This window comes from Podarcis erhardii (genome assembly GCF_964252035.2).
Source record: "Podarcis erhardii genome assembly, chromosome: 9".
In the NCBI taxonomy this organism is placed as follows: Eukaryota; Metazoa; Chordata; class Lepidosauria; order Squamata; family Lacertidae; genus Podarcis; species Podarcis erhardii.
Window position 1 is genome coordinate 45,540,721 of NC_138512.1, and position 16,917 is coordinate 45,557,637.

The following is a 16,917-nucleotide window of genomic DNA, read 5'->3' on the forward strand; positions in this document are numbered from 1 at the left end:
AGAAGAACTTATATTTACAGCAGCATGCTGATGAGAGTGTATTGAGGCTGGATCCATAATGTTTTAAATGAAGGGCCAATGAGTTGCTCCTCTCAAGAAAAAAATTATTAGGAGGGTAAATGCATTGGAACGGAACTTCCGATAGGACATTCAAACAACTATTTTATACTGTATTCCATTTAGCTCTGTGTGTGTATGCGCGTGCACACACACACACGCATGCACACACACACACACACACACACACACACACACACACTTAGAAGACAATACATCTGTGAGCAAAACTCTTCCACAATGCTCTTCATTCATCAAATTCCATTGCAAAAAGCCTTTCCTCCTGCAAGAGGGGAGGGGTTGTGGGTGGGATCCAATGCCTGCCTCATGCAGGGGGCGTTAGCCCCCTGCCACCCACTCACCTGGCTGGCGCACCATGCCCACAAGTAAGCGCCCAACCAGGCGGCTTGGAGGGGGCGCATGCACCATTGAATGCTCCTTGCTGTATAATTTAGAACAGGGCTGAAGGGGACTTCAAACCCATGGGGCAAATTCAGCCCTTGAGGTCTTCCTCAAATGCTTCTACCTCTCTGGACTGTGTTTCTTGAACTGCCATCATTCCTGTTGTTTGCCTGAATAGAGAGATGTGTCTGTGTAAACCTCTGACTTTTAAAAGGTTTTAAATACATCTTCTTGTGCAATCCAAACCCAGACAAATGGTGATTAGTGGCCTATGGATAGATGAAACAAGCCAAGTTCAAACAATAGCTTTTAAATCTGACTTGTTTCAACTAACTGCACAACAGGCTAAACTGTGGTTAATCTAATAGAAGGGTAGAAGTTTCCACTTTCCTTCATTTGACCATGAGAAAGGAGGAAAGGAGGAGGATTGTGTGAACCAAGGCACATGTAGAGTTATTTTCATAATGCTAAACTGTGGTTATGAGTTACATCCAAACACAGCCAAACTCTTGATTTAAAATTTTCCAGCTTCTTCCTTCAGGTTTATATTCCCACTGATTGGCTTTCACTTTCAAAACTTTTCTCAGCTTATTCCTCTATGCTGTTTAAACAGATGGCTAATTCTTTTAATTAAGGGTTACTTTGAATCTAATAAGATAATCAATGTGCCAGCTGTTTTTAATACCACATGTTTATGGATATAATGTGAATAACTGTTATTGTATTGGAACAAACTGCAGTTTCCTGTTACATCCAAATACAAGAACCATGGTTTGTATAGGCTGCAGTAAATTAACAAACCATGATTTGAAACTATGTTATGACAAACTTCTCACAATTTTCCATATTTGGACATCATTGAAAACTGCAGTTTGTTCCAAAATGTAAATGGAAGTTTCATTTTTGCCTACTTTGCATATGAAGGAGGAAAAGGGAAGCTGAAAAGCCACAGGAGCTGCTGGAATTGGTGCATGGCTACTCCCTGTGGTGAACCACTGAACTTCACATGACAGCCTTCTTAGTGAAGAGCCTGCCAAACTGACCCCACCCGCACAGGCTCACCACTGGATCTTTCTAGAATGAAGGGACTGTCAACATATTCCTTTCCTAACTGAGCCTTGATTGAGCAATAGGCCTCCCTCAGTTCTACTGTAGATTAATAGTAGGGAGAACAAATTAACTGTGCTGGAAGAAAATTGCTAAAAAATTACAGGATGTGTTCGCAGTGTCCAAATAATGCCCGTAGCAAATTTTCTGACAATTTTCTGTTATACGTTGTGGTGGATATAGCTTTAAGCAAACATATGTTTGTTTTTGGAATTCTGCCACTCCACCCCCCCCCCTTCTGAAGTAGAAAGTTGGGGAACTGCGTTCTGTAAGTATAACTGCATGTGCTCCTGAGGAAGGAATTGTTTTGTCAGTAGGTTTTCTTGTTAGCTGTTCTTAAAAATTAGCAGAACTGCTTTCAAAACAGTCTTCACTGGGAATTAGGGTGAAAGGGTAAGGGACATACAGCCTGTTATATGTTTGTAGCCACCTCCTGGGGCCTATTTCTAATATGTTTACCCTTAGGTGTTGGTTCTGATGGTACTGATGTTTGCTTAAATATAATGTGGCTTTTGCTAATTATTGTGTGTCATGTAGTATGTGAAACACCTGCAAGAGTATAGCCATTAGATTGAATGATTATGCCCTTGTTTATCAAAGGCACTACTTTTGTATCCAGTGTTTCAGTAGTTGTTACTTCTTGTATATGTTATCTCTTACCTGATCTGTGACATTTATTGCAAAGTTGCAAGAGCTTTGTTGAAGTCTGTGGATGTTCATTTGTAGCCAGATGGTGCTCATTTGTAGCCAGCCAACAGAAGGATGCCTCTCTTCACATGCTTCTGATGTCCCATTTGTCTAAACTTAAAGCAGGGGTAAAAAGGTAAAGGTAAAGGTAAAGGTAAAGGACCCCTGACAATTAGGTCCAGTCGTGACTGACTCTAGGGTTCCGGCGCTCATCTCGCTTTATTGGCCGAGGGAGCCGGCATACAGCTTCTGGGTCATGTGGCCAGCATGACTAAGCCGCTTCTGGCGAACCAGAGCAGCGCATGGAGGTAGTCAACCTTTCTATACCTACTGTCCACTAATGCATATTTCTTGATGGTAAAATTTCCTTACTGCCCACCAGTGCTCAATGGAAGGAGGATTCAGCTTGTGCCGTGGAACCCCCTACCGCCCAACTAGACTCCTGAAACTCCCACTAGTGGGTGGTAGGGACCAGGTTGACAACCTCTGGTCTAAAGTATGGGAGGCTGATTACTAAGCTAGAATTAGAATGATTTTTTAAGAAAAACAATAAATGGATTTATCTCATGGGTGATTATGCTGGTGATTTGCACTCTTTGTAAATTGTTGATATATATTTTAATCTGCTTTTCAGGAGAAACTCAGCACTTTAAAGATGCATTTGTGGGGAATGCAGCCAGCGTCAAAGGATTGCCTCTTGCTTTTTATTCAGGAATGTATGCCTACTCAGGCTGGTAAGTGGTATGACAGGTTGGATTACACTGAATGCCTGACCACTGTATGCTCAATATGCTATTAGGTAAATCTCAGCCAAACTGATGCCCTTTTAAAACTTGGAGCATGGCAGGAGTCTATGATATAGATGTTAAGCTTATGAGATAGACGTAAGTGCTCTAGCGTATGCTTTGTATGCAGAGGGTCCCAAATTCAATCCCTGGCATCTCAAGGTAGGACTGCAAGAGACTCCTGTCTGAAATCCTGGAGAGATACTCAGGTCAATGCAGAAGACAATGGCTATCGAAATGAACTAGCGGTTGCACTTTGTATGAGGCAGCTTGACCAGTGCACTCTTGTATGTGTCTTCCCTGACATAGGCCTCCCACTAAGTTCAATGGGACTTATTTCAGGATGAGTGAATATAGGATTGTAGCCTGTGATGGGATGATGAGCTGCTTGTGCGTAAAAGCTTAGTCCCTCAGAGTTTGCCCAGATTAGCAAAGTTCTGTCTGTAGCGGAGCCCCTTAAGCATGGCTCCCTCAATCGCTGGCAGAATCCGACAGTGGGCGTTTACGGAATCTACTCCAGCATAAAAGCTCCTTGACGGAAACGCGTCATCTGGATTCTCGGCGCGACAGTTTCCGTCGAGGAGTAGGTGTACCTATGGGAGGTCCTGAGACTTCTCTGCTGTTTTCGCTAGAAGACTCCCTCAGCCATTCCTTCGCCTCCCTCTCTCTCTGATCTCCCACTCTCCCCCTGCTGGTGCCTTCCTCCGCTGCTGAGTCTCTCCTGGCTTCTGAGAGCCCCTCCACCACCTGCCTTTCCGATGGCAGTTCCCTGACATCCACCTCCCCTCCAGGGCCCCCTTCACCCCCTCCCGCCCCCTCCCCTACTGGCGGTGAGGATGGAAAACCCCGGAAAGAGCCCTCCTCATCGTCCGAGGATTCAAACACTTCTCTCCACTGCCTCCCGTCTCTTCTCCCTGAGTCCTCCTCCTCGTCGGAGTGTATTCCCTCTTCAGCCCTGATTCTGGGAAACCTTCAAACTCCTCTTCCTCATCGGTGGTGCCGAAGTGTTCCCTCCTCAACCGTGCCACGGGCTGAGGTTTCCTTGGGAACCGTTGATGAAACGTTTCTATTAAAACCTCGTCACTGACCTCCTCTGCCGGTACCCATGTGTTTTCTGACTCCGGTTCCCCTTCCCATTCTACCAAATACTCCATCTGATTCCCTTTCCACCTGGAATCAATGATTTCTGCCACATGCATGTTGCGTTCCCTTTCTTCTATGACTGGTGTTTGAGTAACCTCCCTCTCACTTCTCCCCCACTCTCGCCCTTCTCGGTACGGCGACAGTAAGGACCTGTGAAATACTGGGTGCAGTTTCATGTGGTTGGGCAACCTGAGTTTGAATGCTACCGGGTTGACCTGTTGTATGACCTCAAAGGGTCCCAGCCGTTTGGGTCTCAATTTCTTACACCCTCCCTTGAACGGCAGTCCTTGGGTGGATAGCCACACCCGGTCCCCCACCCTTATGGTTTCACCTTCCCTTCTGCTTCTGTCTGCTTGCTTCTTGTATTCTTCCTTGGCCCTCTCTAAGTTAAGCTGGAGTTGCCAGTGAATCGCTTCCATCTCTTCAACAAAGTGTTCCGCTGCCGGCACACTCCATCTCTCCCCTCCTTCTCCAGGAAATGCCCTGGGATGACACCCATAATTAGCCAGAAAGGGACTTATCCCTGTGGACACATTCTCCGCGTTGTTGTAGGCAAATTCTGCCAGGGCCAACTTATCTACCCAATCATTTTCTCTGTCATTTACATAACATCTCAGGTATTGTTGTAAAATCCCGTTTGCCCTTTCCGCCTGCCCATTTGTTTCTGGGTGTCGGGCAGTCGAAAAATTGACTTCTACGTGCAGTAAGCTCATGAGCTTCCTCCAGAACCTGGAAGTAAATTGTTTCCCTGTGTCTGAGACCACCCTCAAGGGGGCGCCATGCAACCTGAAAATATGCTTTACAAACAACTTGGCGGTTTCTTCCGCTGTGACCGCGTGTGAACAGGCTATAAAATGGCACATCTTGGTTAATAGGTCTACCACCACCATGACAGCTGTTTTCCCTTTGGATTTTGGCAGATCCGTCATAAAATCTATGGATACTGCCTCCCATGGCCTTTCTGGTGTGGGTAATGGTTCCAATAGCCCCGCTGGTGCCAGCCTCTCCCCTTTTGCTCGCTGGCACTGGTCGCACCCCCTAACATATTCCCGTACGTCTTCCCTCACCTTGGGCCACCAAAACTCCCTGGTAACCAACCACATGGTTTTGTGTTGACCGAAGTGCCCCGCTGTGGGGCTGTCGTGCAATTGTTTAAGTACCCGACCCCTCAATTCTCCTTCCGGTATGTACAGTGCCCCCTTGTAATACAACGTTCCGTTCCTTTCCTCAAACCCCCCTGTGTTCTCTCCCCCTCCCCGGAGTCCTCTGATTTTATCTTGGGCGTATTCATCGTTCTCGGTTCCCTCTACCAGTTCTCTTTGCCCCACCAATGCCGCCCCACACACCCAGTGGTCCTCGGGAATGATATGTCTCTCCTCTGGCGCTCCCTCTCCCTCTAAATACTCTGGTTTTCGAGAGAGAGCGTCCGCTCTGACATTCTCCTTCCCCGGCACGTAGCAAATTTCAAAATGGAATTTGGAGAACTCCTGGGCCCATCTCACTTGTCTCTGGTTCAGTACTCGGGCAGTTCTCCAGTATTCTAGATTTTTGTGGTCGGTGCGCACTTGGACCTTGTGCTGCGCTCCAATCAGCAAGTGTCGCCATTTCTGGAACGCTTCATGAATGGTGAGTAGTTCTTGGTCGTACACGGTGTAGTTCCTCTCGGATTTGTTCAACTTCCGCGAGAAGAAGGCACACGGTCTCCATTCTGACGTATCTTTTCCCGGCTGTAGAAGCACCGCCCCCACCGCTCGGTCTGATGCGTCAGTCTCCACTCTCATTGGTTGCTGTAGATCCACGTGCAAAAGTTGTTCTTCCGACGCAAACGCCTTCTTTAATCTTTCGAACGCTCGCTGCGCCTCTTCCGTCCAGACAAATTTCTTCTTGCTGCTGAGACAATCAGTGATGGGCCGTTAAGTGGGCAAAGTTCTTGATGAACTTTCCGAAGCCTAGGAACCTTTGCACGTCCTTCTTAGTTTTCGGTGTCTTCCATTCCAGTACCGCCTGCAGCTTGCTGGGATCCATGGCCAATCCCTGGTCTGACAACCGGTACCCCAGGAATTCCACCTCTCTGGTATGAAACTGACACTTCTCCAGTTTCACCCACAGCTGGTTTTCTTGCAGTCTGCTCAGTACTTCTCTTACATCTCGCACATGCTGCTCCTCATTCTCTGAGTACACCAGGACGTCATCTAAGAACGCTACACAGTTCTTGTAAAGCAATGGTCCCAGGACGTGATTCATGAACGATTGAAAACAGGCCGAGCCCGCCTGTAGACCGAGGGGCATAACGAGGTACTCAAAGGCCCCTAAGGGGGTGAACATCGTGGTTTTCCACTCGTCTCCCTTTCTCATACGTATCAGGTTATACGCCCCCCTTAGGTCCAGCTTGGTAAAAATTTTCCCTTTCCTCACCCGGGTCAAAATGTCATCGATTCTGGGCATGGGGAAGGTCACTGGTTCTGACACTGCATTTAGGGCCCGGAAGTCCACAACCAATCTGGGTTTATCAGTGTTTTTTTTGTCCACAAAGAACACTGGGCTGCCCCCCACCGCTCTTGACTCTCTGATGAAACCTCGCTTGAGGTTTTTGTCAATGAACTCTCTTAACTCCTGCATCTCCCTGTCTGACATTGCATACAGCTTGCCCACTGGCAGTTGTGCTCCTGGGAGTAAGTTAATTTGACAGTCAAAGGGTCTGTGCGGGGGCAGTTTATCTGCTTCTCTTTTGCTGAAGACGTTAACCAGGTCGGCGTATTGTCGTGGTACCTTCCCTTTATCAGCTACTTCCATCCCTGCTAGGGTGGCCTTGGCTCCCACCTGGGCTTCCCCTTCCTTGCAGTGTGCCAGGCAATGCGCTGACCCAAATGAGACTACCCTCTGGTGCCATCCCACTAGCGGATCATGCAGCGCTAGCCAGCTCATCCCCAAAATAATGGGCGCTCCTCCCAAGGTGGCCACATTAAACGCTATCAGTTCTGTGTGTCTTGCCACCCTCATTATCATTGGGACAGTCTGTTGGTTAACTTCTCCCCCCAACAGCTCCCTCCCATCAATTGTGGTCACCTGCAAAGGGTTACTTAAAGGGATAGTCTGTATCTGGTGTTCGGCTGCAAACTCCTTACTCATAAAATTACAGGAGCTGCCTGAGTCCAATAGCGCCTTTATCTTTAGTGGGTGTCCGTTTGGCAGCTCTAGCGACACCTCTATTACAAGTGCTGGTCTTGGGGGTTCCGGCATGGGCACATTCACTGCTCTTTGGCCTGGCTGCTGTGCCCCGATGGTGGCAGCCAGGCGTTGGCTTTTACTTGCTCCTTAACTCCCTCCTCCTCCCCCCCAACAGCTCCCGCCATCCCTTGCCATTCCTTCCTTTGCGGGCAGACTCTGGCAAAGTGACCTGGCTGTTGGCAGAGAAAACATTTCTTGGCGCTCTTTCCCTCCTTCTTCCGCCCTTCACTGGGGTTTGAAACTGCGCGCGCACTGTTCCAATTTCCATCGGCTCTGCTGGCGGGGAATGGTGCTCGGGAATCTCTGGAATGCGGAAATCCCTCCAACGTTCCCCCTTCCCTTCCCGCTTCTCCAAAGCTCTCGCCTCCTGGCGTGCTCCTATGGCCAGCACGGATTTAGTCAGCTGGTCCATAGACTCCGCCCTGGGCGCCCGGGAAAGTTCGTCCTTCACCGCCGAAGATAGCCCTTCTTCGAACAGCATTTGTATCGGTTCCGCCGACAATTCCCATCCCAATTTATGGATCAACATGGTGAACTCAGTCCAGTACTCACGGACAGATCGGCTCCCCTGTTTACACGCCATTAACTGTCTGCGCACCACTCCCTGCTCAATCTCGCTGGAAAACATCAGATCCATGGCGCGAAAAAACTTCCTCGAGTCCTTTAGGGCGTCATTATTAGCTGCCATCAGGGGCCTCACCCAGTCTTTCGCCCCCCCTTCGAGATGGCCAATCACAAACGCTACCCTCGATTCCTCATCAGGAAAGTCATCAAACTGCAGATTGAGGGCATATTGCATCTCTGTCCTAAAGGCTTGATAGTTCCTGGGATCACCCCCAAACTTCTGCACCAATCCTGGCACCTTCCTTGTGAGTGGGGTGGTTTTTCCCTTTTCTGCATCCTGAGCCCTCCTCTCCTTGAGCCTCGCCGTTTGCAGCGCTAGCTGGACCTCCAACACCCTGTACCTTTCTTCTAGGCTTGGACCTGCTCCAGCTCCTCCTGCGGCTCCGGCTCCGGTTGGGTTGCTCATGATGCCTCCTCTTGCACAAGCGGCTTTCAGAGACTGTCAGATTGCTGTGATGGGATGATGAGCTGCTTGTGCGTAAAAGCTTAGTCCCTCAGAATTTGCCCAGATTAGCAAAGTTCTGTCTGTAGCGGAGCCCCTTAAGCATGGCTCCCTCAATCGCTAGCAGAATCCGACAGTGGGCGTTTACGGAATCTACTCCAGCATAAAAGCTCCTTGACGGAAACGCGTCGTCTGGATTCTCGGCGCGACAGTTTCCGTCGAGGAGTGGGTGTACCTATGGGAGGTCCTGAGACTTCTCCGCTGTTTTCGCTAGAAGACTCCCTGAGCCATTCCTTCGCCTCCCTCTCTCTCTGATCTCCCACTCTCCCCCTGCTGGTGCCTTCCTCCGCTGCTGAGTCTCTCCTGGCTTCTGAGAGCCCCTCCACCACCTGCCTTTCCGATGGCAGTTCCCTGACATAGCCTAACTGACTTTTCCTGTGGTGGGGCCCACTTACAATTTTATGGGAGATTTTGGGGCACTCTGAGGTGTACTCAAAAGCCTAATCTGCTGTACAGAGTTATGAGTATTAAGTAACAATTATATTGCATGTGAAAAATTCTATATTGGTAAATAAAATTGATTTAATCTTTGCTTTTATAGGTTTTACCTCAATTTTGTTACTGAAGAAGTAGAGAATCCAGAAAGGTATGTTCTTCCCCTCACTTCCTTTTCTTTAAAAAACTGATCTTAAAAGTCCCACTGCTCTAGAAAATAAATTAATAAACCTATGCTCTTTCAGATAATCTTGCATGCCAGTCAGGTTGCTTTCTCCTTGCAATGATGATATCAGTTTGAATATGCTTTTGTTTGAAATTTTGCTAATTATTAATTCGACCTGACTTGCGTAGGTGTGTATCTTTTCTTGTATACTGAAGACAAAAAGAAAGTAGTTCTCCCCATTTACAGCATGTCAGCAATTTTCTATGGGAAACATTGAATAGATGCCTCTGACATGTCACTGGGAAAGGATAACGCTTTGAATGCAGATTTCACGGCATATTTAAATGTTGATTTGCTGTGTATAAGGTTGCTCAGTCATAATGTGATCTCAGCACACTAAGGCCCAATTTAAATTTATGTGGAATACATCCATGGAAGTGTTCCATGTAACTGCTGTTTGTGGATGGAGGTTATACTGAATGGATGTATAGATGCCTTTGACTGGACTTAACTGTCTAGGGGCCTTTTACCTTTACCTTTACTAAATGGATTTGTGTGGATGTTATGTGAATGTGACTCTGGCCCCAGAAGGTTACCCTTGAGGAAATGTGGGTCTCAGGGTAATAAAAGTTCTCCAACTCTGATGTGTAGGGTTGCATATTTCCCCCCTACATGGCCTTGTTATGTTTCTGAATATACAGTTATTTGCTGTCCTGATATGCTGGCAGCTCTTTGATGCAAGGGTGATGCTGTCGCCCTTCATTCTGTGTAGGTAGGCTATATCATTGTGCTGTCAGTGTGCTCAACCTGCATTAGGTGCATTGCTATGTGAGCCCCATGCTATCACATTTATCTGGCTATTTCAGCCAAAATGGATAATACCTAGAAAAAATGTAGACTAGCTAGAATTTGACAGAGTGTTGCTGCACATATGCATTGCTTCTTTCTTGTTAGAAAGCCATTGGGGTACTGTAAAATATTCAGATGAATGCTATTAATGGAAAATAAAGTGGAAGACAATGTGTTTAATTCTGCATTCGGGGAAGTATTCTCCATATGAAGTTAGAATGTTGAAAAAAAATAATCAGGATTATTGAAGTAATCATAAGCAGACTCCCTCCAGTTACTACTTGTGATACAAACAGAAGCCTTTGTAGTAAATCAGAAGTGTTGGCTTCTTTAGAGTCCTGACACAGAACCAGTTAAATCAAGCAGTGGTTAGTACTTTAAATTTAGTTTCTATATGCACTAATGGGAAGATGCAGTATAAGATTCTATCAGCACATCTGCATCCCAAATAGTTGAGACATTTTTCCAGCAACACAGAGGAATGAAGTGCTTCTCTGACTCAAGTGGAGGAAAGGCGCTTGATGATTCAACAGCTCAGCACCAACACCCAATAAAAATCAGAGCTAGTCTTTTTATTGGCTTCATTCATCTTTGGATGAGGCCTCTAATGCTGAACAACTGGAGATGCGGAGCTTAATTATTTGAACAGGCAGGTTTTGAGGCTCATAGCCACAGGCAGTTTTGTATCACTATCTTGTTTGCTTTGCTGTAGGTGTTTTATTTAAATCTCCCACAGAAGTTCACACTGTACATAGGACTTCTCTGTAGAACATCATTGTGGAACTGTTGCTATTGCCATAAAAAAGGATTATAATTCTTCCAGATGTGTAATTTGTAATATTTTGTGAAGAGCTGTAGATGCAAATTACTGCCTGGAACAAGGAAGTGTATAATGAATCCTTCTGTCTCGTGCCGTGCCAAAGTAAATGTTTGCTTCAAAATCAGTCACAGTTGTATGTTTCCAGGTGCACTTCACCATGTAGAATAACTGGCAGCTGGTATTCCTATAATCAGTTCATGCTCAAACAGTGATAATTAACCTTCTGCAACATTTAGGGTGACAGAGTGCCTGAAAAGAACTATGTGGCAAACACAGATATTTGCACCTCAAAATAGTAAATCTCCATGGCATGGGGAGATGTTGAATCAGTAATTTGGTACAGGGATATGTGGAATCATTTGCAGAATTATATCTGCGACTGCTTTAGCCTGCCATATTCAATTTTTCCTTGCTTGCTTCACTTGAAACAATCCCGTACAAACAGGTTGTGTTTTCTGTTTATCCAATGAAAAGAGATGAGGGTGGCAGATACTGAGTTGCAAAAGTCCATCTTTGGAATTCATGACTGGGCAGCTGTCCATAACCAGTGTTGCATTTATCAGAATACTAGTGTTTTGGGAAACCTTAACCTTGTCAAGGCTGTCCTAATTGACAATGGCATTATATTGTATTCCCCTCCCTCATGTATGTTTTAGACCTTCATCCTACCTATGCTGCAACAAGCATATTGGAAGGACCAGTTCCTTTGAGTTTGTTATATGGAGTATTGGGATGTGGAAACCATCACGAGATTTCTCTATTGCACTATATACCAATTTTGTTGCTTATTAAGGGAAATTTCTAGAAACTGATCTCAATGTTGTAGCTTAGAAGTCACTGTTCATAACTGGAAACATTGGTGCAAATATATTTCCTGGGACATTAATGGGAAAAAGTATAGCATAACTCATCACATTTGACTTTGTCTTGACCTTTGTAGTAGATTGTTGTGTCATTTTGTCTGTTACAGTCAACTCTCTAAGCATGGGATAAACTGGAATGTAAACTTTTAGGCATTGATTTCTTCAAAACATTTTGCTGTACAAGAGTAGAAAACATTGGCTAGTTTGGAATTCACAAATTAAATCCAGGTGTATTTGAGGTTTAATACATCACTACACTTTGATTTAGGATATTTGTGAAAGCTGCATAAGGAATATACCACTTGGGTGTATTGGTGTTTGTTATTTCCTGGTTTCTCATGTGACTTGGGCTAATCCATGACCCCTAAAAAGGATAATTATGCAGGATAGGAACATAGGATGCTGCATACAGAACATACAGAGTGAGACTATCGGTTCATCTAGTTCAGTACTTTCAACACTGACTGACAGTGCGGCTCTGCTGGATTTTTAGATAGGAGTTTTTCTCAGCCTACCTGGAGATGCCTGAACCTGGGACCTTTTTCATGCAAAGCATGTGCTCTGCCACTGAGTTACAGCCTTTCAATTATAAATTAATGAAGAATACAATAATGAAATAATTGAATGAAGAACAATGATCCAGTAATGAATGGTGCAATCTGTTGATTCACATAATGAAGTACATGAACTACCTGCTTAAAAACATCTATTTGTACACATTTTAGGGCATTTTAAAATTAAAACAATAGGTAAAATTAAGGGGAGACATGAAACCTTAAAAATGAAATTTCAGGAAAGTGCTGCAATTATTTAGCGTTAAGGTGAAAATTCCAGTGCTGTCACTATAAAAGAGTAAGGGCCTAAACATAAATAAAATGGAGAGACCCAAGGGCAAAAATTCTTCAATATCTATCAAAGCTAAAGCCGGAAACAGTTTCTCAAAAATTCCTTTGTCATAAATCCTTGCTAGAATTTGTGGCAAATGTACATAGAGCAATTCCTTGTTTAAACATGAAAGTTTGCAAATGTTCTGTTTCCATTTGTTAAATAAGTTTGAGGCCATCCAGGTAATCAATCATTGTTTAAAAAGTTACACTGTGCAAAGAATGTATTATTGAGATGTATAGTGTTTGTAAGCCTACTCTCAGATTGATAAATCATGTCTAGTGCCTGTTGGAATACAGAGAATGAATTGCTTTGCTATGACCTTGGGGTGTGAGATTAGTCAGTTTGTCTATTAGGCTTTTCCAGTGTTCTTCTCACTTCATTTATTCCTTCTGTCCTTTGGAGCCAAGATGCAGCAGACTTGGAGCAAGTTGCCAGGGCTTGATATAATCACTCATTTTGGGAAAGCAGAATATCAGAATGGCCTGAATGATCTTTGTGGGTTTTAATATCAGATTTAAATAATCTGAGTGTCATATTTAATTAATGCACTGTCTGCTTCCTATTTATATTAATTAATGGCTGAAAGTCAACACATCTTGAGTCAATGAGAAATGAAAAGACGAAGCATAATACTGAGGATATTTCCAGACTTGAGGAAGGTGATGTCGACATAGATAAATGAGAGGTGAGCAGCTTCCCAAATGTCACAGTGCTTCCAACATGTTGGTGAATTCCAGCCCTTTAAATTTTTTGGCATGCTGCAATCTGATGTACTATCATTCTTAGTTAAATCAATAACTCACACGATACTTTAAATATCAAGCCTGATAGGTCTAACTTCGCTCACATGCCCTGAGCTCTTTTGAAAGGTGGACAGTGACAGAATGGGAACTGTTGGATGCTCAATGTTTTAGAAACATCATTTACTTTGGAGCCTAACTGGTAACAGTTCACCTTTGGAAAGTGTATTCATATTTTGAGATGTGAAGTTTTGAAGTCTTCTTTTGAATATAGGGCTGATAGCATACCCCACAAGTGTCCCAGAAAAAAAAGGGTTGTCCCATCCCGTTTTCTCTCACAAGAGCACAGCAGCCATTTTGGGTGCTATTATCTCGCATGATTTCATACTGAGATCCCTTTGTTATCACTTCATTGAGTGGGGGGTAGAGCATCACAGGATGTTTTGACTTGCCAAAATCTAGAGCCCTTGAATCTACTGCACTCTGCCATAGTGCCTAATTTCTAGACACACATGCACACTCGGCCATGGGACATTCTCAAGTACCAAGGAGTAGAATGGGGTTGGCAGAAGACAGTAGGGTGGCCATGCACTGTGGAGGACAGCACTCTCTATTTTGAAGGCTGTTCAGTCCAAGTCTAGTTTAAAGATGAAGAACCATAACAACAGGAGCCCAGGAGCCCACCCACAGTTAGCAGCTTGTGGCCTGCGGTCCAAGCAGGTACACAAATCACCCAGTGTCTGCCACACTATGGTGAGGTGTATTGTATTTCCCTTAAAATTTGTGTCTATATTTATAGATGACTATATGGGAAATTTGTGCAAATTCTTATCCTCTTTTTGGGTGATGCATGACTGGCTGGTCTAGAAGAGAGAAGCAATATGCTTTGTGCACTCCTTTATTTAACATATTGCCTTTTCTCCCATTTAAAGTACATGGGTTCCCCCAAATAATCCTGGAAATTGTGGTTTGTTAAGGGTGCAAATTGTTACTCTGTGAGGGAGTAAACTACATCTTGCAGAATTCTTTGTGGGGAAGGCCATGACTGTTAAACTGGGGTGGTATAAACATGCTTTAAAAGTAATGTGGACATGAGCTTCTTCTGCAGGTCTTCTCTTCAGTGGATATGACACATCGCTAGCCCTCCTCCTGTAGGAATGCATATTTGGGGGCACACTTGAATAAATGATAACCTTGAAATGCAGAATTGATCTTCTGGTTTGGATCCAGCTTAGAGCTGTTTATCTGCTGTTGGTAGCTTGGGGATATTTATAGATACTGTGAATCATAGGGAGACCATAATTAATGGCATGCAGGTCAAACTTTAAGTGAATTTTCCTTGTCTTCAAGTTTGCACCTCTCTGCAATTTCCTGAGACTGCTTCTGAGGAATTTGTTAGGTAGTTTAACTACATCTTCAGGCATTGGTTCCTACATGAAGGTCTGTGTGTATCCTCACTTAGTTATAGCTGATGAGTCAAAGTGAGATGGCAACTCACCTATAGTGGGAAGTAGTGCTGGCAGCAAAACCACATAACTTTAAAAACTAAACATTCCCCTCGCCACAGGCAAGATCACAGGAAGGCGCAAGAAGAAAGCAAATGCATTACATACAAGTGCCTGCGGCACAAATCATCCTAGATGGCTCAAACAAGTGATGCAAGTCACATGCTAAAGAGTCCAGATGAGACAAGACAAAACAAAACATTACTTCTAGAAAGTCTCAATCACCAACTTGAGGAAAATTCCTTATCTGCGTCAGATAACGTTGATTGCTCAGACTTTGCACATGAGTAAAACTCATTCAGTGAGTGCATTTCCATACTACCCTTTCACTTTCTTTGTTTTTTACTGAATGCACAAACTAAGAAATAACACAATGATCTAGTCTAGGAGTGTGGAATCCCAGATGTTGCTGGACTGCAAGTCCCGGAATCATTGACCTTTAGCCATGTTGGTTGGGGCTTGTGGGCATTGGAAGTTCAGCAGCAGCTGGAGGGCACCAGGATCCCCCTTTCAGATTTTCGTCAAAGTTAAGTACCTCTCTATAGAGTCAAACTCTATCAAAGCTCCATTGAATCTGAGGGTACTTAATTCTTAGTAGACATGTATAGGATTACACTATGAGCCCTGATTATTTGAATAGGGAGTTAAGCAGGTATAGATGAAACCATATATTCAAACATTTGGCATATCATTTTTTCAAAAAGGAAATATTGCTCTTATCTATTGAGCATATGAAGGAAACTTTAGCTGGATTTAACATGAATTATAAGCTGTTCCTTAATAAGCAAAATTATTTTTTCTTTTCAAATCACATATGTAAATGGTAGACGAAAGGAACAAGCTATATTTTTCTCTTAGTGTCTTTAATGTAAGGGGCATTTCCATGCACAATGTGTTAAATATTCATGCTGCCCATCAGCTATCATCAAAATATATTTTTGCTTTTTTTAACTTCTTATTGAGACTAAAGTGCCCTGTTTTAAGGAATTGTTTGAGTACCCTGTGCTTAATTGTTTGTGTGTGTGTGTGTTCTGCTTCACATATGCATAAAAAATACATTTGGCCCAAAGTCAATTTGTTCATTCCTCTAAGGCCACTATGCCAAGTAAATGGTATAAAAATGGTAGGATTATATTGTAATATTTTATCTTGAGGTAATCAAAAGTGACATACATTAATCCCTCAAATGCTATTCTATAGCTCATTTGCTCATGTAAATTTAAAAGGTGTCCAGGTACCTTAAAATTGAAGGGCAAGGCTGACATTATTTCCTTTCACTTTTATTCAATATGGTTTATGGTTTAGAAATACTTTTAGGCTTTTATATCCGGGTCAATGTAACTAGCTGGGTTGTTTATTTTAAAAGTAACTCTTTCACACATAAATCTTAACTAGATGTTGACTATTACCTGTGCAGCACACATAGAACTATTCCAAATCCTTAGGTCAGACATCTAGACTGTACAAAAAATAGCCTGATTCCCACTAAGCTATGGCTTGATTAACAAACCACAAGTTGTCCTAATATATGGTTATGTTTTCCAGCTGCTCTTGCTTTGTGCCATTGTAATTTGGTGAACATATGGGGTGGGGTTTGACTGGGTTCACATGTTAACAACCAAGCCAAAGATAAAATAAAATAAGGTTTGTAACCAAAGGTTTGTATTCAAACAACAAACACACCAGTATACTTGTTGCAGTGGCGGAACATTGCTGTGCAAGGGAAACAAAAGCACCAGTGCACCAGATTGTGCAGCATAAGCGTATACACAAGCACATGGCCAAAGATGGTGGCACAGCAGATTTCACAATCTGTTGTTGTACAACAAGCTTCCACTCGCACAACTGTTGCACTGGATTCCTTTGATACATAGCTTTTAAACTGCGCCATCTGCTAGCACAAGGTGTCTTGCACTAATGGACAGAACATACTGGATACGGCTCAGTGTTTGTTGTTTGAATACAAACCTTTGGTTACATATCTTATTTTATTTTATCTTTGGCTTGGTTGTTAACATGTGAACCCAGTCAAAGTTACTTTAACTTAGCACTGCACTGGATAGAACTCCCTGGTTTCCAGGTTGTGATTTGTTAGCAGTAAGCATGCCCCATAGCT

General features: G+C 43.8%; 1 protein-coding gene across 1 annotated transcript in view; it reads left to right on the forward strand.

Moving 5' to 3' along the window:
- SLC7A11 (solute carrier family 7 member 11) overlaps positions 1–16,917 on the forward strand; it is a 56,053-nt gene that overhangs the window by 15,626 nt on the left and 23,510 nt on the right. The window contains exons 5-6 of the mRNA XM_081876125.1: positions 2,888–2,987; positions 9,077–9,121. Of these exons, the coding sequence (XP_081732251.1) occupies positions 2,888–2,987; positions 9,077–9,121 (145 nt within the window). The remainder of the gene's footprint in view (positions 1–2,887; positions 2,988–9,076; positions 9,122–16,917) is intronic.